At 43.8% G+C, this 23,804-nt stretch overlaps 1 protein-coding gene across 1 annotated transcript in view; it reads left to right on the top strand.

Moving 5' to 3' along the window:
• The window catches only part of ONECUT2 (one cut homeobox 2), an 81,769-nt gene extending 61,112 nt beyond the window's left edge, over nt 1-20,657 (top strand). Inside the window, exon 2 of the mRNA XM_033929222.1 lies at nt 18,241-20,657. Coding sequence (XP_033785113.1) covers nt 18,241-18,527 — 287 coding nt within the window. The 3' untranslated portion in view covers nt 18,528-20,657. The remainder of the gene's footprint in view (nt 1-18,240) is intronic.
• Nucleotides 20,658-23,804: the final 3,147 nt, after the last annotated feature.

Genomic DNA, 23,804 nt, shown 5'->3' with positions numbered 1-23,804 from the left:
CCCATCCCAGGCTCCGTGATAGACTCATGTTGCCATCCCGATCTACCGGGCCGATCAGCCTTCCTCCCCTGACGTCCCCCACCACTGCTCCAAGCTATCCCTGCAGAAGCGTCGGACTGACCAGCATTCCTCTCCCCGACGTCAATTCTAACATCGGAGAGGAAGTTCTGGGCCAGCCAATCGCTGCCTGGCTGACCCGGAACTTCCTCTCTGACTTCAGAATTGACGTTGGGGAGCGGAATGCTGGTCAGCGCGATGCTTCTGCAGGGAGAGCTTGGGGGCAACGGTGGCTTGGGGGCCTGTTCCCCGATGGTGACTGCAGCGACAAACCTAGTGGCTTGGGGGAAGGCAAGGAGAAAGAAAGAAAGAAAGGGGGCAGGCAGGGAGACAGAAAGAAGGGGGGCAGAGAGACAAAGAAAGAAAGGATAAAGAAAGAAAGGGGAACAGTGAGACAAAAAGAAAGGGGGCATGGAGAGAGAGAGAGAGAGAAACAAAGAAAGAAAGGGAGGCAGGGAGACAGAAAGAAAGAAAGAAGGAAAAAGTTGGGGGAGAGAATGAGGTCTAGAGAAGAGGAAGCATGCAGGAGGCTGAAAGAAGGGGAAAAATATTGGATGCACAGTCAGAAGAAAAAAGTGCAACCAGAGACTTATGAAATCACCAGACAACAAAAGTAGGAAAAATGATTGTATTTTCAATTTAGTGATCAAAATGTGTCCGTTTTCAGAATTTATATCTGCTGTCTATATTTTGCACTATGGATCCCTTTTACTAAACCGCAATAGCAGTTTTTAGCGCAGGGAGCCTATGAGCGTCAAGAACAGTGTGGGGCATTTAGCGCAGCTCCCTGTGCTAAAAACTGCTATCGCGGTTTAGTAAAAAGGGAGGGGGTATATTTCTCTATTTTTGTATGGTTGTTACTGAGGTGACATTGCAAAGTCATCTGCCTTGACCTCTTTGAAAACAAACCCAGAATATGAATGATAATTAACATTTTCTCTGCCTTTCAGCATGCTTTATGTTTTTTTAAAAAAATTGTATTGTAGGTAGATCATTTTAACTTGGTCATTTTAAAAGTAGCTCGCAAGCCCAAAAAGTGTGGGCACCCCTGATCTAAAACATAATGGACTAAAATTTCCAACATGCAAAGGGATCGAGCACCAGTGCAAATCAGCTGTCAAAGGCCACCCTGAAACAATGAGTTTTGTCTGCTCCCACATTCATGAGAGCAGATTGTTTTTAATAGAATATGTAAACAGAGTGTATTTCTTTAACTCAAGCTCCCAGTGTGCACTGCTGTATCCTCAGAGGGTTGCCTGCTTTTCTTGTGTGTGCAGATCAGATTGTTCCCCATTTGGTTTCATCTTTGAATTTGCTAGTCTAAATACAACTTAGCTAAGTTTGGAGCATCTTAAATAATAAAATGCTAGCCGCGCATGCGCACTTTTCCCTGATCCCTTTTCTGTCGGGATGTGGCAAGACAAGTGCGCATGCGCGCTTATTACGTCACTGAGAGCAGCGAATGCAGGAAGCGGAGTAAAACAAAAAAACAACCGAGCGAGCCGGGCCGCTGAGAAAGCATGGGAGGCCTGGCCCGGGCTGCGGACGGGTAAGGAGCTGGGGCAGTGAGCCTTCCCTGCGGCTGAAATGGAGCCTGGCCACCCTCCGCAACAGACCACAGGAGTCCGTGTCCTTTTCCGCTCACCCCCCTTCCCACGGACCCGACTACCTTGGCGATTCAAGCAGCGTGTGCACCAGTCTTCACACGCTGCTTCGGGCCCTTCTACTTCCCTGATTTGCTCTGCCGCGTCTCTGATGATGTCATCAGGGACGTGCCAGAGTAAATCAGAGCAGTAGAAGGACCCGAAGAAGCGTGTGAAGACTGGTGCACACGCTGCTTGAATCGCCGGGTAGGTAGTCAGGTCCGTGGGAAGGGAAGGGGGGGGCGCAAGGACTCTGGGGAGAATGGCAGACACCGGCCCTGTACTAACTCCGGTGGACAGGGGGAGCAGGAAGGGATGCTGATGGACAGGGGTGGGGGAAATGAAGGGAGGCCTATTGCTGGACAGAGGGAGCAGGAAGAGGTGATGATGGACAGGGGCTGGAAAAAGGAAGGGAGGCTTATTGCTTGACAGGGGGAACAGGAAGAGGTGCTGATGGACACGGGGGGGGGGAAATGAAGGGAGGCCTACTGCTGGACAGGGGGAGCAGGAAGAGGTGCTGATGGACACGGGGGGGAATGGAGGCCTACTGCTGGACATGGGGAGCAGGAAGAGGTGCTGATGGACAGGGAGGAAATGAAGGGAGGCCTGCTGGACAGAGGGAGCAGGAAGAGGTGATGATGGACGGGGGGAATGGAATGGAGGCCTATTGTTGGACAGGGGGAGCAGCAAGAGGTGCTGATGGACACGGGGGGGGAATGAAGGGAGGCCTACTGCTGGACATGGGGGGCAGGAAGAGGTGCTGATGGACAGGGGAGGAAATGAAGGGAGGCCTACTGCTGGACAGAGGGAGTGCAGGAAGAGGTGATGATGGACGTGGGGGGAAAGGAATGGAGGCCTATTGTTGGACAGGGGGAGCAGGAAGAGGTGCTGATGGACACGGGGGGGGAATGAAGGGAGGCCTACTGCTGGACATGGGGAGCAGGAAGAGGTGCTGATGGACAGGGGGGGAAATGAAGGGAGGCCTACTGCTGGACAGAGGGAGCAGGAAGAGGTGATGATGGACACGGGGGAAAAATTAAGGGAGGCTTACTGCTGGACAGGGGGAGCAGGAAGAGGTGCTGATGGACAGGGAGGAGGTAAAACAAAGGGAGAAGGGCTGCTTCTGGATAAGGGGAGCAGTGAAGGGGTGGTGGTGGACACAGGGGAGGTAAAAATAAGGGAGAATGGACAGGAAAAAGCGGCTAAGGAGACAGAGAGAGAAAGAAATAAAGACAAACACACATATATTCTAGCACCCGTTATTGTAACGGGCTATAAAGCTAGTGATACTATATTATTCTTCACAGAGTATATGAAATGCACTCCTGGCCATTCCTATCTCTGAAATGTTCTGGTAGAGTGTGGTTTTTATAGAAAAAAAATTTACTTATTTCTTTGTTTTAAGTTTGTATTAAAGAAGTTTACTTAAGGAATACAGAGTCCAGTCTGGTAATATTATAGACTACAAGTTCAATGCATTTAAGCTGCTGACAATCCTCAGAGCCAGAGTGAGAGGTCACCTTAAATTGGCTAAAAGAAAGCTCCCCTAGGATACGCAAGGAAAAGGTGTTCCAGAGAATAGGTGCCAGAAAAAAAAAAGCAGCATATCGTGTACATTCTAGGTTTACACTGGTCGGTGATGGAAGGACCAGTTGTGAACAGAGGCTAGTGATCTGAGTGGTCTGTTTGGTGTATACAAAGAAATCATAGATAACTAGGGGCTCCTTTTACTAAGGTGCGCTAGCGTTTTTAGTGCATGCTCCAGATTAGCGCGCACTGCCCCCCGCGCTACGCGTAAAAACTAATGCCAGCTCAGTGGTGGCATTAGCGTCTTGCGCACTCAGCAATAGCGCACGCTTAAATGCTAGCACGGCTTAGTAAAAGGAGCCCTAGGTTTACCAGAATAAATGATCCTATGGGTCATGCACAGAATTTTAAAATATTGTGCAAGACAGGGAGCCCATGTAGTTAACGAAGAAGAGAAACATGATTATTTTAATCATTCCCTAGATAAAGGCAAAGTTGTTGCCAAAGCGTGTTCATCCTTGAGACTGAGCTGAGCGGTTTTTTTTTTTGTTCTCTCTGGCAGCCCCACATAGGTCATTTCATCACATGGCAGTGCCAGCGCTGACCAGCTCCCCTGTGGGGTATGGATACGCATAGTCACACAGAGGTAGCTGCCATTGTTGCCAGTCTTTTTCATCCATTTAGATGAGTTAGATGGATTCTGCTCCCTCTCATCAAAATTTCCTCTCGCTTTGACTTAGCTGCTCTTCTCGTCATATTGTCATCAAACAAAGGTCATGTTTTTCTGAGACAGCTGAGATTTTCTTGCTGCACACATCTTCATATTTTATCATTCATGGTCCATTTTCAAGGGCATTAGAATCTTTGTAAAAATAAACGCATATTGGGGGGGAGGGAGTCATGATGTCACTGTGTCACCATGCATTCCGCTCTTCCCTGCCTCCCCATAGACGGAATCTTATGGCTGCTTCTTTCTTCACCACCCCCTTCCATGACTCCTGCTTTCTGGTTCTTGTTTTCTGGTGACTGCTTTCCACTTCTTTCTAGACCTCATACCGTATATACTTGAATATAAACCGACCCAAATATAAACTGGGCCTCTACTTTCCTTCAAATTTGGCATCTTTGACACAGGGGCTGAAATTTGTCAATTTTCAGGGTCAATTATAAAAAGAGTCTTCCTATATCTTCCTAAAAACAACACTATTTGAAACAGAAAATTTTACTCTATAAGATTCATGCTTTTTGGTTTTGCAATGCCAATGTCATAAATGTACAAATTCACCTTAAAGTTAGGAATGCTTAGCAGTATGACATTGTGACAAATCCAGAGCTAATTCAGTTTTTGTCTCTGAATAGCCAGGATTTGCACTATGGCAGGTATGTAGTCCTGTCTCTTTAAGGCATAGAACTGTTGAAGCATAGGAGGGAAGCCTGCCCTGCACTGTGTAAAGCCTAAGCCTGTTTTCCCACCCTTGCTTTGGGGGCATGGCTTAGAGCTCCTGAAGAGCTAGCTCAGAGTACAGGAAGTGAGACGGAGGGAGAGAGACTGGGAGAATTGGTCAGAGCACAGACCTTCCAGGAGTCCAGTGTGAGTCTCCTAAAGATTTTCCTTCTGACTAGGATATGGAGGAAGAATCTCCTCTCAGCCCAGAGTCAGAGTTTCTCACATAACCTGAAGGTATGGAAATTGATACAGGTTTCCCAACATGTCAGGAGCCAGCTGAAGCCATGCAGATCAGTTAAATCTATAAGTTTGAAGTTGCCTGAGGTTTTTTCCATGAGCATTATTTGTTTAGTGTGAAACAAACCTAACCCAAGTTCTTAAGCTTATTTGGCCAGTGGCCTAAATAAACCTTTATTTTGATTTTTGGAAGCCATTCTGACGTGGTGTCGGTTTATTTGATCACTTGACTTACCTGTACCTGCACTACTAGGCAGTTGCCTAGGGTGGTTGAAAGACCTGACAGGAACCCTCAAGTTAGAGAGGGCACACTGGGGAGAATACAGTTCATGTCCCGAACACGCTAACCAAGCCGGTTGGGTGCTTAGGGGTGACAACATACAATGTTTGCATTTATGTTCGATAATTTGAATACCACTGTATTTCAAAGATTTGTAAAGGTTCTACAGTATTGTTGTAATATGTGTTTTTCAGATGGTGAGTGAGTTTAGGGGTCCTTTTACTAAGGCGCTACCCGATTTAGTGTGAGCTAATCGATTTAGCGCATGCTAACGATTAGCGCGTGCAAAATGCTAACACATCCATAGAATATAATGAGCGCGTTAGCATTTAGCATGCGCTAAATTGATTAGCACACGCTAAATTGGCTAGTGCACCTTGGTAAAAGAGGGGGTTAGTGATCAGTACTATATTTTTGCTCTATTTGCTGTTCATTCTCCAGTGATGACAGCGCTGGGTTTATCAGTTGGTTGCTATGTATAACATTTGTACATTATTCTTATTTTCCAGATATTAAAATAGTTTTTACACTCAGAATTGATAGGCTTAAGTGGCCCTTGTTGAACCCATTATTGCCAGTCATTTTAGCCATTTGTTTATTGCTTTGGCTCCATTCACGTGCTTTAGTTGGGTATTTAAAAAATTTTTGAACCGGTGGCAAGATATCTAATTCAGATTGTGTTTTTTGATTTTTAGGTTAGAATTGTCAGACTTTGAAGAGGATAACTTTGCTTCCCTGTTCAATTAGGCAAGGTACTAGTGCAAAAAAGGATGCATTGAAAAGATTGGAGGAATTTACTGATCATGAGCAGAAGTTATTGATCAGGCACTCAGGAGCAAAGCTAGATCAAGCATCCCAAGTTTGCCTTCGCCATGAAGCTCTTTTCCTCACTGAATATGAGTCTTGGCAAAATAAACCTTAATGTAAAGACAAGAATTAGAGCTTGGGATCCTATGGAAAAGAAATCCACAAACAGGCTTGGGAACCTGCGGAAAAGAAACCCACCTGTGGCTGTTATTGCATGGCGATTGGGATACTAGTTTGCATTTTTTTTCTACTTCGGCTTGTCTGCGGTGTTCTTTGCTCACATGTTTAAAGACAATAGACTGTTTTCAGTCCAATTCTTTATATGTGAGGTTGCAAACCATTGGATCCCTGAGGAAGGCGTGTTCGCCGAAACACGGACCGTGTAGGGTCCGGGTGGATTTTTATCACAATATTTTTTATCATTGTACTTTTTTAATTGAATTTTCAGGGTTTTATATGTCAGTGTTTAATAAATTATCTCCAGAACACCTGTATCCACAGTTTTTGGGGGTTTTTTCATCGGTGGATTGTTTTCACTGTGGATCATTGGGTCTCCCCATTTTTCTTTGTTGTGCTCATTTGGAAGCCAGTAGTGGCAAAGCCACCATGGATTAACGCAATATCTATTTCATATACATTTTCTAGCTTTGTGATAATAAGCACACAAAATATCCCACACATTTAAGCAAATTTATATTTCAATCAGGGTTGTATTACAAAACAAAAAATATAAATATTATAGAGTAATATTCAAATGATACTAATCTAATCTAATCTAAACCTTAAGTTTATATACCGCATCATCTCCATGAGAATGTAGCTCGACACGGTTTACAAGAACTTAAAATAGTGGGTAGAGAAGAAGAAAAAGGATTACATGAACTTATGTGTAGAAGGGGGGAGAGAAAGGGGGGAAGGATAGAGCTACAATTTGCTGAAAAGCCAGGTTTTCAGTTGTTTGCGGAATAACTGAAGGGAGCTCAGGTTCCGCAGCGGGATGGTGAGGTCGTTCCAAAGACCTGTGATTTTGAAGAGAAGGGATTTTCCCAGTTTGCCTGAATAGTGGATGCCGCGTGGAGAGGGGAAGGCTAGTTTAAGCCTTTGGGCAGTTCTGGAGGAGTCGGGACTGGAGGAGTTGAAAGACAGTGGGATAAGAGGAGGCAGGATTCCGTGAATGATCTTGAAAGCCAGGCAGGAACATTTGAAATGGATTCTGGAGATTATTGGGAGCCAATGAAGTTTGGCAAGGAGTGGGGAGGCATGGTCAGACTTGCGTTTTGAGAAGATCAGTTTGGCTGCAGTATTCTGGATTAGCTGGAGTCTTAGAATACTTTTTTTTTGATAGATTTAAGTAGATGGCGTTGCAGTAATCTAGTTTGGAGAGGATGATGGATTGGACAAGGATGGCAAAGTGTTGTTGGCTGAAGTAGGATCTAGCTTTCCTCAGCATGTGAAGGCTGAAAAAGCATGATTTTGCCAAGGAGTTGAGGTGGTCATTGAGGGAGAGAGAGGAATCGATAATGATACCAAGGACCTTGCATGAGAACTCGAGCTGTAGTGTATCGCCTGTGGGTAGTGTGAAAAGTGTGGGCAGGTGTTCGAATTTTGGGCCGAGCCAGAGTAGTTTTGTTTTAGATTCGTTTAGTTTCATCTGTACCGAGAGGGACCAGGCACGGAGTCTCATTATGCAAGCTGTAATGATACTAGTTAGAGAAAGATTGAGACAGACTTTATTTTATAATTGACCCTGAAAATTGACATATTTCAGCCCTTGTGTCGATGGTGCAAAATTTGAAGGCATGTTCTGATGAAGCTATTCATACTGAATTGCTGCAAATTTGACAGTGTAGTGTCCAGTGCAAGGATAATCTATGATAAAAATCTAAAGTCTGTATTTACTTTTTCTCTGGAGCTATAGCAGCTGATAAACTGGTCAAAATCTGTTACGACAAACTGCGACAAGTTTTAAGGCACGCTTTCAGCAAAATATTTAAACAGGCTTTTGTATCCATGATGCTCATACTAGCATCGCCGAAGCTAGTATAAAACTTCCCAAATTTCGTATTTTTCACTAATTATTGCTAGCTTTATGAGCAGCTAAAAATGACATATTATTCACTGCTGTGCACGATGCTACCAGCACCCAGTAAAACAAGGGTGTCTAGCTCAGTGATTATTGCAACAAAGGATCTGATATTCTGGGAATTTTTTTTTTTTTTTTTTTTTTTTTAATGTTGTGCTAGTTCTGCATATAAATTTTGAACAAAATCTGAGACATAATAGTGAGGAACCTTTTTTTTATTTTAGACCACTTGTTTGCATTTTTAATGTTTTGTTAGTGTCCCCTGAGGAAGGCGGTTTTAATAATGCCAAAACTTAGATCCTAGTTGGGACTATAACTAGGAATAAAAGCTTTTTTCATTAATAAAATTTACCCATTGGTTCAATAGATGTCTACCTTGCTTTCTATTGTATTTTTGGACTTTTAAGGCAGGGTATTCTCTTTGCTCGTTAGACCACTTGGTATGGAATGACCCCCTATACACCTTAAAAACTCACAAAACAGTTTACAAGTGTCTAGGGGCAGCCAGACTCTGTCCCAAACCACTAATGGAGAATGTTGAGGGAGGACAGAGAACATTGTGCTGCCGACTGCAGAGTGACAAAGAAGGGGAGGGGAGGGGGAGAGAAATGCTGCACCCGATTGGGGAGAGGGAGGGAGGAAGAAGGAAGACCAGGGAAGGGAGAAGAAATAAAAGAGAGATGCTAAACCATGGAGATGGAAATGAGGGAGGGGAAGGAAGGAAAGGAGATGTCAGGCCATGGAGGGGGAGAAAGAGATGCCAAGGCATGGGGGTGGAAAGGAAGGAGACAGAGATGCCAGACCAGTGAGAAAGGAAAGAGAGAGGGAAAGGAAAGAGAGGAGATATCAGAGCATGGAGGGAGAGGAAGAGATGGAAGGGAAGGAGAGGAGAGAGATGCCAGGGCATGGGAGGACGGAAGGGAAGGAGACTGAGATGCCAGACCATTGGGAAGGAAGGGAGGGAGGGAAAGGAGAGTCCAGGGCATGAAGGGAGAGATGGAAGGGAAAGAAAAGAGAGAGCATGGGGGAAGGGCACAAGGGCATGGGGGAAGGGAAGCAGATGCCAGAACATGGGTGAGTTGGGATATGAAAGAGGGGAAGAAGGAAAAAGGGAGAGATGCCAGAGCATGGGGGAGGAAATGGAGACAAAAAAAGAAAAATGGAAGGGACATAGAAAGAGGGTGGACGCTGGATGAAATGGAGAGTGAAGAGAAGATGAGGAACAAAGAAACCAGAGATGACAAAAGGTAGTAAAAGATTTTTTGCTGTTGCTTTAGAATAAAGTAGTATTGTACCTGTACTGATAAACATTTATAAATGGAAATAAGGAAATCTTTTATTGGACTAATTTTAATACATTTTTTACTAACTTTTGGAGATCAAAATCCCCTTCCTCAGGCAGTGGTGTACCATGGGAGGGGGAAGCAGAGTGGGCGGTTCGCCCTGGGTGTAGCTCCTGGGTGTAGCTCCTCCAATTCCTTTTTATATGGGGAGGATTAAAAAATTATCAGCCCCAGGTGTCACATACCCTAGGTACGCCACTGGTATTTAACCTGTGGATGAATAGCGTAGAGGTTAGAGCACTGACCTTCACATCCTAGAGTTCCTGGTTCAAATCCCCGTTCACAGAAGCACAAAACATCTAGCAGTAAGCCTTTTCTGTTTTTAACTTTCATTTACTCAGCACTGCACAGAAATGGGGCAAGGTACATACATCAATAGCAAATACAATATAAAAAGCATCAAATTACAAAAAGTAATGGAAATAAAAAGAGTGTTTTACCACTCAAATCATCTATAAACAACTCTGGCTCATGTTTCAATACTGCCAGCTTTATAAAATTGCAGGCATAGACATTTTTCAGCCCTAAACGTTTAGAGCTGCCGGCAATTTCAGAAACTTGGACATATCAAATAGCAACATTTGTAAGCCTCCTGCCTAGATGTTTTTGTAAGGCATATGTAAATGCTTGCCATTTTACAATCTTTGGTAGATGCTGCATGGGAAGGTTTGTACTGGTTCTCTTGTCTTGCAAGAGAAACTTTACCTTAGACCAAGGGTCGGCAAACTGTCGCTCACAAGTCTTGCATGTTTATTGTTTATTAAACTTGATACACCGCCTTAGTTGCAGCACAAGACGGTTTACAATAAAATACATCAAATAAAACAAAAAAAATGGAAAAGAACGCCATTGAAAATAGGATGGGACACTATTTTCATACAGAAACATAAAACCTTCCATAGTCCAACACTTCAAAATGTGTTCTCTACTAATTTGCTGAATTAAGAGAAGGCACGTTCAAAGAGGTAGGTTTTCAAAAGTACTCTAAATCGGGAATATGAGGATTCCAAGCGTAAACCAGTCGGTAAAGAGTTCCATAAAGCAGGAGCAATTGTAAAGAATGCTGAATTCCTGGTTCTCTGCCATTTCGTTTTTGAAGGATGAGGAATTACTAGTCCGTAGTCTCATAGAGATCGGAGGACCCGTGAAGGGGAATATAGAATAATTAAAGATACGAGATAGTCCGGAACACCGGAATGTAATGTTTTGTAAGTCAAAGTTAGTATTTTGAACTGTATCTGAAAATAGACTGGTAACCAATGTAACTTTTAATAAAGGAGTTACATGATCATATTTGCTCACATAAGAATTCTGCTGCAGTATTTTATAATGTGTGAAGACATGTGCCTGCGGCTCTCCAGGCCCCAACACTTTAATCTCCCTCCTAACTCCACGATCCCCCTCCCCTGCCCCGGGCCTACTGAGGTACCTGGTGGTCCAGCAGGGGTCTTTGTGGCAGGAGCGAAGCCCTCTCGCTCCTGCCTCCTCATGGCTGCCTTCTAAAATAGCTGCTGCGACCTCTCACAACTGCTCGTGGCATTTCCTGTAGTCCCATGAGCTGCCGCAACAGGTTGCAATAGCCATTTTAGAAGGCAGCTGTGAGGAGGCAGGAGCCACAAAGACTCCCACTGGACCACTAGTTCCTCGGTAGGCCAGGGGGGGGATTGTGGGGTTGGGAGGGAGATTAAAGGGTCAGGGCCTGGAGAAGCGAGAGAACCTTGGCTATGGGTTGGGGGAAGTTGCAGGGGAGTGAGAAGGGATGAGAGGTGCAGAGACCTGCAAGGAGTTGGGAGAGAAGTTACACCTTGTGGCTCTTTGTAAATCTTAGGTCAAACATTTTGGATAACATGGCTCTTTGCTATAAAAAGGTTGTTGACCACTGCCTTAGACCATTCAAGGGGTAATATAATGACTAACCTGAGAACCAGACAGGATCATAGAAGGGACCTTCTGCATTCCAGAGGGGGAAGGGAAGGAGACAAATGAGGGGCAAGAAGTATTTGGCATGGTATCGGAAGGTGGGGGAAGTAGCAGTTGTAGAGATAGAGGGGTTTCAGATAACAGATCTGAATGGTCAGAAATGGCAATCAGATTTACTTACTCAGTACCAATGCAAACAATCAAATTGACATGCTGAGGTGGCACTTATTTGTGATTTAAAGGTGGTCTAAGTCCAACCACATGTTCTTCTGGCATTGGAGGTACATCGTATGCTATCTGGAATTAGGGACAGACGTCATTGAGATAGTACCACCCTTGAACTCCATGCTACTACCCCTGATATGCCTCCACTGGCCATCTACATTTTGGCGTAAAATACTTGTTTATACATTTTGGCCTTTAAAAAAAGTGCCAGGACTGAGATGTTTAAAGAATGAATTACCCTAGTAAGATTACCCTAACAGTTACTATGAGGGTTCTTCAATAAGTTTCCGCACAACCATTTATTTTCACCATAAATGGTTGGAGCAAGAGAAGAGGAAAGAGGGCTGATCATAGAATGTCATGTGACCAGTCGGGCAACAAGGTGATTATGTGGAAAAGTCATGTAATTTGCTTTTCAGATATTTAATAAAGAGTATTTAAAAAAATAAAAGTGCAGAAATTTTTGAAGATCCCTTGTATTTTCCAAGTATATTCAGCACTGCAACCAGTGACAGCCACTGCTGAAAATGGGCATGATCTTCTATAATAAAATCCTAAGCGCGCACTTATAACACCGTGATCCCTGACAGCGTGATGTTTGACTCCGTGGCCGTGTTTGATTTTCATCGCATGCGGCGGTTTGCGGCGTGCAGTGGCTTGCGGCGCATGCGGCGGTTTGAGCTGCAGCAAGAACAACGGCAGGATGGTGTCCTTCGGCCTGGAGATGCGAAGTGTCCAGCTGCTACTGCTGCATAGAGAAGTGGAGGGGGAGAGGGAAAAGGGGCTGCTTTGAGGGGAGGGGTGTGCTGGGGGACAGGTTTGCTCGGTTTGCTCAGGGGGCCAGGGAGAGATAGGCAGGGGGCCAGGGAGAGAGACAGACAGAAAGAAAGACAGACAGACAAGGGGCCAGGGAGAGACACAGACAAAAAGAATGACAGACAGGGGGCCAGAGAGACAGACAGCAGCCAAGGAGCAAGAAAGAAAGACAGACAGGAGGACCAGGGAGAGACGCAGACAGAAAGAATTACAGACAGACAGGGGACCAGAGAGACAGACAGATAGACAGCGGCCAAAGAAAGAGAGACAAAGAAAAAAAGACAGACAGACAGCGGCCAAGGAGAGAGACAGAAAGACAGACAGAAAGCAGCCAAGGGGAGAGAGAGACAGAAAGAAAGAAAGAAAGACAGATAGTGGCTAAGGAGACAGAGAGACAGAAAGGAAGACAGACAGACACACCTATTCTAGCACCCGTTAATGGCTTAAAGACTAATATATATATAATAGCTGTACACTAGCATTGATATTCTCAGTATTCAGTAGTGTGGGAAGATGCAGGACTCATAATCTTACTCTGATCTTTCTCCAGTCTTCTGAATGTTTTAGCTCACTAAATATAATGGGGTTGATTTTATATGTGGTGCTTTGAGTTGCATTCACAAATTTGGATGCACATCCAATTTGCGTGTGCAACTTAATTGAAAACCAAGCTAATTAGCATTGATAATTGGCATCCTAGCAAGCAATTATTAGCAGTACAGTAAAGCCTTGGTTTACGAGCGTAATTCGTTCCGAAAACATGCTTGTAATCCAAAACACTCATATATCAAAGCGAATTTCCCCATAAGAAATAATGGAAACTCAGACAATTCATTTCCAAAACCCAAAAACTTTAATACAAAATACTATACAATACCTGTATTGCAAGACCTCGCTCATTTAAAACAGTCACTATACTCCCGCAGCGTCAGAGAGAGAAGAACTATCTTCTCAGTTGTGATGATGTGAAGTGTGTATACTGTATGCACTCGTATTGCAAGACTTTGCTCGTTTAGAACAGTCGCTACACTCTTGCAGTGTCAGAGAGAGAAGAACCATCGGCTCAGTTGTGAAGTATGTATACTGTATGTACTTGTATTGCAAGACCATGCTTATATATCAAGTTTAAATTTAATAAAATGTTTTGCAAAACACTTGCAAACCAAGTTACTTTATCATTCAAGAATCTATAGATCTATCATAATTTCATAATTCACTACATATTTTAAACATAAATTTGGGTGGGAGGGTTATTGGTCTGTAAGAATCTTGTAATATTTTAAGTGATGTCTATAGTGTAAATGTTCTATTTATTATTCTTCACTTTATTTTAAAATGAATAAAGATTACTAATCCAAACCAAGTTACTTGCAGTCCAAGGTTTTACTGTAATTGGATTTAATTAAAAAATTACATGTGTAAATTAATTTTAAGCATGAGTTCAAAAAGGGGGTGCAGAAATGGGAAGGTCATGAGCAGATTAAGGGCATTCTTTTAATTTATTCATTTAATGGTAGAATAAGGGGGGGATCTGTGTCTAATTTAGGTACAAGGGTTTGTACCATGTTTCAGTTGGTGCAAATCAGTATTTTGCAAACTGTGTGCCACGACAAGATTCCGTGTGTGCCGCGAGATGCTGGCGAAGAGGAGAGGTGCCAGCTGACTGCCTACAGCAGGGGCGTCCAAATGGTCAATCGCAATCGACCAGTAGATCGCAAAGGCAACGCGAGTTGATCGCGTTGCCTTTGTGATCTTTTTCTCCCTGCTGCTTCCCTGAGCCAGGCCTGGATGTTGGAGAGGAAGTTCTGGGCCAGCCAATCGCTGTCTGGCTGGCCTGGAATTTCCTGCCCGACGTTAGAATTGACGTCGGAGGTGAAGTCTTGTGGATCCGGTGCTTGTATACGCACCAGGCCTGACTCGGGAAAGCAGCAGGGAGAAATTGGTGTGGTGGCTTGGGAGCGCGGGTAGGGAAAGAATCGAGGAAGTGGAGAAATCGGCACAATGGCTTGTGGGGGGCAGGGGTAGAGAGAAAGAAAGACAGGCAGGCAAGGGGAAACAGAAAGAAAGACAGGCAGACAGGGGGAGAGAGAAAGAAAGGCAGAAAGAAAGAAATATTGGCTTTACAGAAGAAGGAAGTGAAACCAGAGACTCATGAAATCACCAGACAAAAAGGTAGGAAAAATGATTTTATTTTCAATTTAGTGATCAAAATATGTCCGTTTTGAGAATTTATATCTGCTGTCTATATTTTGCACTATGGCCCCCTTTTACTAAACCGCAATAGCGGTTTTTAGCGCAGGGAGCCTATGAGCATTGACAGCAGCGCAGGACATTCAGCGCAGCTTCCTGCGCTAAAAACCACTATCGCGGTTTAGTAAAAGGGGAGGGGGTATATTTGTCTATTTTTGTATAGTTGTTACTGAGGTGACATTGCATATTTTAAAGTCATTTGCCTTGACCTCTGAAAAAAACCCTGAATACAAATGATAATTACCATTTTCTCTGCGTACATTGTGCTTTGTGTTTTTTAAAATTTTATTGTTGGTAGATCATTTTGACTTGGTCATTTTAAAAGTAGCTCGCAAGCCAAAAAAGTGTGGGCACCCCTGGCCTACAGGATGTGCTTTTCGCAGCGAGAGGCACGATCTGTAGGCAGCCAGCCGGCGTTGGCATCTCTCCTCGCCGGTGCCTCTCCTTCTCTATGTGCCTCTCCTCTTAGAGCACACACCGCTCCCTCCCCCCTTCCACAATAGCGGCTTAGGACCCCATCTGTTGGGCCTTCACACATGCACGGACGTCGATGTGATGACATTACACATGCGCATGACGTCATTACATCAACATCCGTGCATTTCCGGATGCCCTCCAGCCGCAGCACAGGATTTAGTGTGCCGCAGCGTCCAGAAGCCTGCGAGACACTGGTGCAAATGAACAGGCATAAAGTTAGGCGTAATTCCTGGGTGTAAGCGCTATTATGTAAACCATGCTGAACTCTTAGCACCATTTGTAGAATAGTGCTGAGCATTTTATTTTCAGTGCTGATTTCTATAGGTGCCATATATAGAATTTACCCCAATTTGATTTACTGAGAGCAATTCTGTTCCTTATTTACTAGCATTTTTAGTGAAACTTCTAAAGAGAAACTCAAGCCAGAGTTTCAAGTTTATTAAAATTTTGATAAAACGCAAATCAAGACTTCTAAGTGTTTTACAGGAACGAAAGCGATCATATTCCTATTAGAGAATGACACGGGGAGCGATCCGCCCCCGCAGGGAGCCGTGGCGTGGCTGCGGTTTGGCTGCGGGTTATGGAGACTCCAAAGCCAAATCGCCGCAGACACGGGGACAAAAGTTTTCACCGCCCGCAAAAACGGTGAAAAGATTTGTCCCCGCAGGCCAATGTACCCCCTTCTAGGAACCGCTATTTACCTGTGTTTCACCGTGTTCGTGACCGGGTGTTTGATGTCTCCGCCATGTTGTCTGTCTCCTCCAACTCTCGATCCAACTTGCACGTTGCCGCATTGACTCCGCCCCCCAATATACTGGCTCCTCATTTGTCAGATCAAAGTAGGGGACCAATCGCTACTGCCGCACATGATATTTAATGGCTTGTAGTGCAGCAGTAGCGATTGTGATTTCGGAGCCGAGCAGAGGATTTGGATTTCGCAGCTTCTTGAAAACCTGAAAACTTCGTCGGTTACAAGCTGAGGTAAGGAAAGGAATGTTTGTGTAAAAAAAAAAAAACAGCTCCGTGCTGAGGTCTGGCTGAGCTACTCTTTCCAATAGCATACACATTCTCATGCTGAAATTTTCATTTGCTCTGATGCAGGTGAGATTATTTGCTTTTAGGGTCTCTTTTACTAAGCCACATTAGAGGTTTCTAGTAGGACCAGCTCCGTGCTGAAGTCTGGCTGGGCTACTCTTGCAGCACTGAGCTGGTTCTTTTTTTTTAATCAGAGTGCAAAGCGAATAAGATTATTTTATTTCCAACCCCTTTGCATGTAAGACTGTGTAGTTTTATGTCTGTGCATTGCTAGCCCCAGGGGTGGTGGAAGATTAGTGATTGAAAAATTGTATGAAAAATAAATATTTTAAATTTAGTGATAAAAATGTGTCAGTTTTGAGAATTTATATCAGTCTATTTTTCTATAGTTGTTTCAGAGGTGACATTGCATATTTTTGTCATCTGTCTAGACCTCTTCGAAAAATGAAACAAATATTAATTAATTTTTAAAGTTTTAAAGAATGTTTCCTTTATACGTAAATAAAGAAAAGTATATAAAATCGTACCCGTTTGAGGCTTTTATGTATGCAGCGGTGACGGTGATGGGGCGGTGAATGGGGTTGCAGTGGCGGTGATGGGGCGGTGAATGGGGTGGCAGTGGCGGTGACGGGGCGGTGAAGGGAATGGCGGTGACGGGGCGGTGCAGAGGATGGTGAGACGGGGACGGGGCGGTGACGGGGACCAATTTTTTCACCGTGTCATTCTCTAATTCCTATGTAATCAACTCCCTCCTGCCATTAGGGCAATTGATAACATACTTACCTTCCGGAAAGCAGTAAAGACACTTCTTTTCATGGACCGGATCAGTTCTTGTCTCAAACTTTGACAGACCTAGCTTCAACGTATCTTACCTCAGAACACCTGTGCCTGCTAACCAGTTCTTCTACCGTTCACTGCAGATATGTTAATACCCATTCGTGACTCCATGATTTATTTTCTTAGATTCTGCAAAGCATGTGTTCTTAGTCACATTCTCTATAAGTTGTAAGTTATTGATTCTTTAGCTTTGTGTTTTGATCCTGTAGCATGTTATTGACTCTGTAATGTACGTGCACTTCTCCCTCCGTATTCACGGTTTCAGCAATCACGGTTTCGATTATTCACAGTTTTTAGCTTGCTGGCTCCTCCCCTCCCAAATTACATCAGCTTGCATAGAGAAATCACTGATTCCAAGCATTTACAGAGAAAAAATTGCTGATTCCCAGCACTTTCTTCACCGTGTTTTGCCTCTCCTTCAGGAACAGGCCAGGTCTCCCACCATGTTATTCGCAGTTTCACCTTATTCACTATGGTTTTTAATAGAAAACAGCGGATAACATATGAAAAAGTTATTTGCGGTTTTTCTGAATTCGCGGGCCTGTTAATCCCCTATCACAGCGAATACGGAGGGAGAAGTGTATCTCTGTTCCTGAAAACTTTGTGTATGTATCTTTGTCACCTGTTCTGGGCTCCTGGGGAGGACGGGCTATAAACATGAATGAATAAATAGATATGCACAGATGGCAGTGAAGCCCCCCCCTGCCACGCTTGTGTACCCCTTCCCTTTGCCCCGTACCGCTTTAATTTTCCTGGCACGAGCAGTATTACGAACCTGGACTTGGACCTGGCCATGACATCAGAGAGAGCCGACACCAATGCGGGCAGCAAGCTCGTAATACTGCTCGCGCCAGGAAAATTAAAGAGGCACAGGGGAAGGGGCGCACATGCATGGCAGGGGGGTCGGGAAGGAGAACAGGTGCCAGTGCCCCCCCCGAAGATGGCACCCCCCTCCCTTTTCTACACCATTGACAGGTGGTTACTGCAAACAAATTTGAACAAATTTGCTATGATTAAGTTTAACAGTTTACATGTTATATGTGGTAATCGCAGAGAAACAAGATTCTATGTATGTGATATGGAAACTGCATAGTTGTATGCGGTATATAAATCTTTAAAGAAATAAATAAAATACATCCACTGAATATCTTCTGCGGGAGTTGGTGAATGAGAGAAGGGGGGTGTTATGCATATTTTTACCCACTGAAGTTATTTGAAACTTATGTCTACTTCTCTTTTTGTTTATGTTTTCTAAGCTTGCAAACGCAAAGAACAAGAACCGAACAAAGAAAGAAACAATTCCCAAAAGAAATCCCGACTGGTTTTCACGGATCTTCAACGTCGAACACTTTTTGCCATCTTTAAAGAGAACAAGCGTCCGTCCAAAGAAATGCAGATCACCATATCCCAGCAGCTGGGCCTGGAACTTACCACTGTCAGTAACTTCTTCATGAATGCCAGGAGGCGCAGCCTAGAGAAATGGCAGGACGATCTGAGTTCAGGAGGAAGCTCCTCGACCTCCAGCACTTGTACCAAAGCATGATGGAAGGAAGCATCTGAATTGGGCACAATTCAACTATAACCAAAAATTTTAAAAAAAAAAACCAAAAACATAAAAGGACTTTCCACAGGGGCCCTTCACTGGTGATGTGAAAGCTTGGGCCTCTTATACATAGCCGCCATAGCGATGCTGCCGTGGTAAATGCACCAAAACCTGTTCAATTCCTATTGGCTTCGGTGCGTTTACCGGAGCAGCATTGCTAGCTTTGTAAAAGGGGCCCTTGGTTTCCTTGGTAACAATGCAATTTCAAAGGTAAACATAGGACACTTTTATAATCATTTAATTCATTAGAAACCTTACATTAACACATTTAAGAATTAGCTGTTTCTTACAAAATGCAACATAGGATAGGCTTTGCAATTCAGAAATAAAAGGTTTGAAGGTCCATTATCAAAACATCAAAACAAAGACAGTAAAGATGTGATCCAGTAAGTGGTTGGTAGGACAAAAAGGAGAGTTGTTTTTTTTTTAATTCTAACATCTTACTTCCAGAAATACTTAGACTTTTCATAGCACAAGAAACCAAAACTAAAAACCACGAAAATGCAAACTACAGAGCACAAATTTTAATCACTCAAATAGGGATCCGAGAACCTGGTTTGTGAAAGCCAGGCTTTGTTATGCTGAAGCGTTCAAAGGCTAGAGTAATCCCTTTTATGATTTTTTATTTTTGTAATAAATGTATTGATTTGAAATTCACAGTCGGCCAAATTCAGTATACTTAATCTCAAAGTATCAAGCACAATTATGAGAGACGTAAGGAATGAATTAGCCAAGAGTCTCATCAAATTGGAAAGCTGTTAGTGGGAAGCAAATGAGTACAAAATCCAAGCACATTTTCTAGTCTGTCACCAAGTCAGAGCTTCGTATGCAAGGCAGGTACATACTCAGGAGATGCAGTTAACTGCTACCAGATGCAAAGTCAAGCTTTCAAGACACTTAGGCCCTGATTCTATAAAAGCCGCCAAAAGCTAAGCACCTATATTGGCATCTAACTTAATTGATGAATAGGCTTAATAGTGCTGATATTGGCACGCAACACCTCACAATCGGCTTTAATTGGACTTAATTGCAAGTTAGGTGCCTAACTTGAAAAACTCAATTCTATAAAAAGTAGGCACCTGTCTCAAAGCACTTACACTAAAAGTGGGCGTGATTAGGGGGGATCATGGGGGTGTTTTAGAGTTAGACGCCTCTTTGTGAATTAAGTGCCGTCAGGCTCTGATATGTGTGCCTAACTTTAGGCAATGAAAACCCTGGCATAAATTGGGGATACCTAAATTTTAGGATGATGAGCGCCACCAAAGCACGCTTAGGCAGCGCTAAGCTTTATGGAATTGGCACCTATATCTGTGCCTAACTGTAGGCGGCCTTTACAGAATCAGGGCCTTAGGGTCTTCCTAGCCAATTAATCAGCTGCTGTTTTTGTTTTCAATAATCTAGGAGGCTGACATTCAAAGGGTTTATGCTCCTGACTTTAACAATTAGCCTTCAAAATTGGCCTCTGAAAATTTACTTGGACTAAATGCCCAAATCTGTGCTCAAACTTTCACTATGCTTGTAAAGGGTTTAATGAAAAGGTCCTGTAGGGACAGGGCTAAGCCCCTAAATCTAAGTAAATGAAAGGTAGACCTCAGTTTTGGAGCATAACTTTTAAAGTCTTACATTTAGGTGAATTGTCAGCAGAAAACTTAGGCTACTTTGACTGAAAATGCAGAACAAAGTTAGGCACTTACAGGAGCCATCCTTTGTTTTAATACCAGGCCCTACTTCTGGCCACTATTACAGTTCTATTAATTCAAGACTTGATTGGATTTTTTTTCATTTATAAAATTCCCCTGTGAGATATTTTCAGGCAGAAAAGTAATTTGAGAATTTTGCAGATATTTTAGACATATTTGTATATAAAATATGTACTTCATAATCAATTCCCATTTAACTCTCCATACTCAGATTACCATCGGATTCCATAATTCCAAGAGAAGTTTATCGAATCCTGGTTTTACACTATCGGATTCTTGGATTTCTTAGAGAAATTGGAATGGAAAATCTCTAGATACAATGGAGTAAAACCAAATCTGGATCTGCCTGCCTGGAATCATGGAGCCAGTTGATAACCCGTATTCCATATACTGGATGTCATTTTTCTTTTTTTTTTTTTTTACCAACCATGAAACAGCACATCACATCAAAGAAACAAGATGAACCCATGTTTTTCAGGGGTTTTTATACTCTGCTATTATTGTGATTACTTTAGGAGTTAGAAAGCCTTTTATAATGAAACTAGCGCTTCAGGTTGGGTTTGGTTGTGCTGCTGGATTGAGAGTGAATACAAGAACAGCCAGAAAAGTTGTGAATGGATTAGCACAACCATACTTATCCCTAGTGCCACACAGCATCAGTTGTAGAAAGCCAAACTCGCTTAGGTTACGTCTGCTTATTTTGTGAGCACACTTGCCAGTGAATGGCCCCTGTCTGAACACTTGCTCTGTGTTCCAAACCAAAGTCAAAGGCTGTCTTGATTCTCTAAAGACACTTGAGACTTTTTATATGTACTACTTAAACTGAAACCAAAGAAACTTTTTCTGCACCTACTTCTGCGACAAACTGTTCCATAGAGGGAAAAAAATAAAAATAAATAACAAAGACTAAAAACAAGGAAGCCTGTCAGGAAACAACGAACACACTGTGTTTGGACAGACATCTTGGACATCTTAGGAAGCAGATTTCAAAGAAAGGGTTGAAAAAAAAAAAAATCAAAACCAAAACCTACAGTCTGTGGTTGCTGCTTCATTTGACACCGTGTTATCTTAAAGTTGAAGATTGTCTTTAATTTGTGCCTATGCAGTTAAAAAAAAAACAAGGAACAGCGCAACGTAAACCTCAGCAGCTACAATACCAAAGATAAGGATTTCTCACAATCTTTGTTTCAGTTCATTTGCTTTTCTCACATGGTTAAAAATGCTTTTGGCATCATTGATCTGTGTAAAGGGTAATCGGTCCGGTTTCTTTGAGCAAGGAAAGAAAAGGGTCGTATCATTTTCTACAATTTCTTCTCCCCTGTGGAATCATCCAGTGGATTCCACCGACTCCAAATATAGTGGAATATGTTGGGATACTATTTCAGTTGATCTCCACAGTGGATCTATTGGCCAACATGAGCAAAGAAATATTAGCTGGACTATGCCTCTTGTTCATTCTCAAGAGGTGTGAGGGAAAATTAAATCCACCCTGACGTACATAGAAACCTTTCTGTCTCTTGTGCACACAAGCCTTCTCTGAATTCTCTCCTTTCCACTCAACATTTCACGTCACACGTATGCATTCTGACTATTTCAGTAAACAAAACATAATTTCCTAAGTCTGAAAACAACAATGATTTGTACAAAATGTCCATTCTTCTGCTACCAGCTCAATCAGGTATCACTGTTAGCTTATTTTACCAACTGAGACCACCTAGGGAATTAAACAAGTTAGTTGAATTCCAGCCAAAGATTTTGGCAGTTGACTGAAGGCATAACTGCCTTCCCATCTTTCCCTCTTTGCTTACTATTTATAAAGGGGTTCTTTTACTAAGGGCTTCTTTTACTAAGCTGTGCTAGCGGTTTTAGCGGGCGCTACAATGCCCCGCGTGCTAGACGCTAATGCCTCCATAGAGCCAGCGTTAGTTTTTTCGTGCGCTAAAAATGCTACCGCAGCTTAGTAAAAGGAGCTCCAAGTTGCGCTACAAAAGTGTCCTGCGCTGCCGTTAGCATGTGGGTTTCCCATGTGCCGAGGCCACTTTATAGCCACCTCTAAACCGGCCAACATTGCCATTTTCCTATCAATGGACACGTGCAAATTGCAAAATTAGTGCAGGGCCATTAGCAGGTGAGCCCTCAACGCCAGTTATGCAGTAGACATTAAGGGGGGGATTCTATAATTGCCCAAGAACCAGCTGCTGATAGTGTGTCAATCACGAACCGGCGCTGATGATAGAATTTCGCTGCATTTTTTTTTTTTTTTTTTTACACCGGTGCCTTAAATGTAGGCCAGCATTTTAGAAGCCTACACATAAGGCACCAATGCTACACTTACGGAAGCGCCTAAGGCCACTTCCGGTGCAAGCCACGCCCATACCGGCCTTAGGCATCCTCATGCACCCCTAAGTGCTTCTGTAAGTGCAACGCCGGCACCTCCATTTTTATAGAAAATGTGCTTCTGGATTGGTTGGTTAGCTGGTGGTAGGGCACCCTTCGGCGTGTCTTCAAGAATTTCCCCCTAAGGGCTCCTGCACTAATCAGTCGGTTCGCTCCAGTGCCCACATGCTGAAGGGTTAGCTCAGGGCACAGTTACTCTCTGCCTCCAAACATGCCCCCATGCTGTGTGGGAAGCATGCGCTGTGCCCGCTGTTAGCATGTGACTCCAGAGCGCATGCCACTAGCATTATTTGAAAGCAGCTGTAAACACGCATCATTGTCTACTGCTGCTTAGTAAAAGAGCCCCAAAGAGAGAGAGAGAGATGAATATGAAAGCATATGTATTCTTACTGTGATAATTTTTTAATTGTGATTTCCTACCCTTAAATTCATATTCTTTTTCACATCCCAAAATCCTTAAGCACTTCAAAACTATATAAAATTGATAAACTACTGTATTTAGTGGCGTAGCGAGGGTGAGAGGTGCCCGGGGCGGTGGCGCCCCTCCCCTTTCTCCGCCCCACCCCGATCCGCTTCTTCTGCAACCCCTCCTGCCCCATGTGCACCCCTTCCTTTCCCCCATGCCTCTTTCACATTCACAGCATGGGCAGCAACTCCAGCCCGATCCGCTCCTTCCCCGTCCCCTCCTGCCCCGTGTGCACCCCTTCCCTTCTCCCATGCCTCTCTCACATTCACGGCATGAGCAGCAACTCCAGCCCGATCTGCTCCTGCCACGTCTGCACCCCTTCCCTTCCCCCATGCCTCTCTCACATGAGCAGCAACTCCAGCCTGATCTGCACCTTCCCCATCCCCTCCTGCCACGTGTGCACCCCTTCCCTTCCCCCATGCCTCTCTCACATTCACGGCATGAGCAGCAACTCCAGCCTGATCTGCTCCTTCCCTGTTCCCTCCTGCCACGTGTGCACCCCTTCCCTTCCCCCATGCCTCTCTCACATTCACGGCATGAGCAGCAACTCCAGCCCAATCCGCTCCTTCCCCGTCCCCTTCTGCCCCATGTGCACCCTTTCCCTTCCCCCATGCCTCTTTCACGGCATGAGCAGCAACTCCAGCCCGATCCGCT

The sequence above is a fragment of the Geotrypetes seraphini genome, chromosome 1 (genome assembly GCF_902459505.1).
Source record: "Geotrypetes seraphini chromosome 1, aGeoSer1.1, whole genome shotgun sequence".
Taxonomy (NCBI): domain Eukaryota; kingdom Metazoa; phylum Chordata; class Amphibia; order Gymnophiona; family Dermophiidae; genus Geotrypetes; species Geotrypetes seraphini.
The sequence above is the reverse complement of the archived record's forward strand: the minus strand, read 5'-3'. Positions and strand labels throughout refer to the sequence as shown.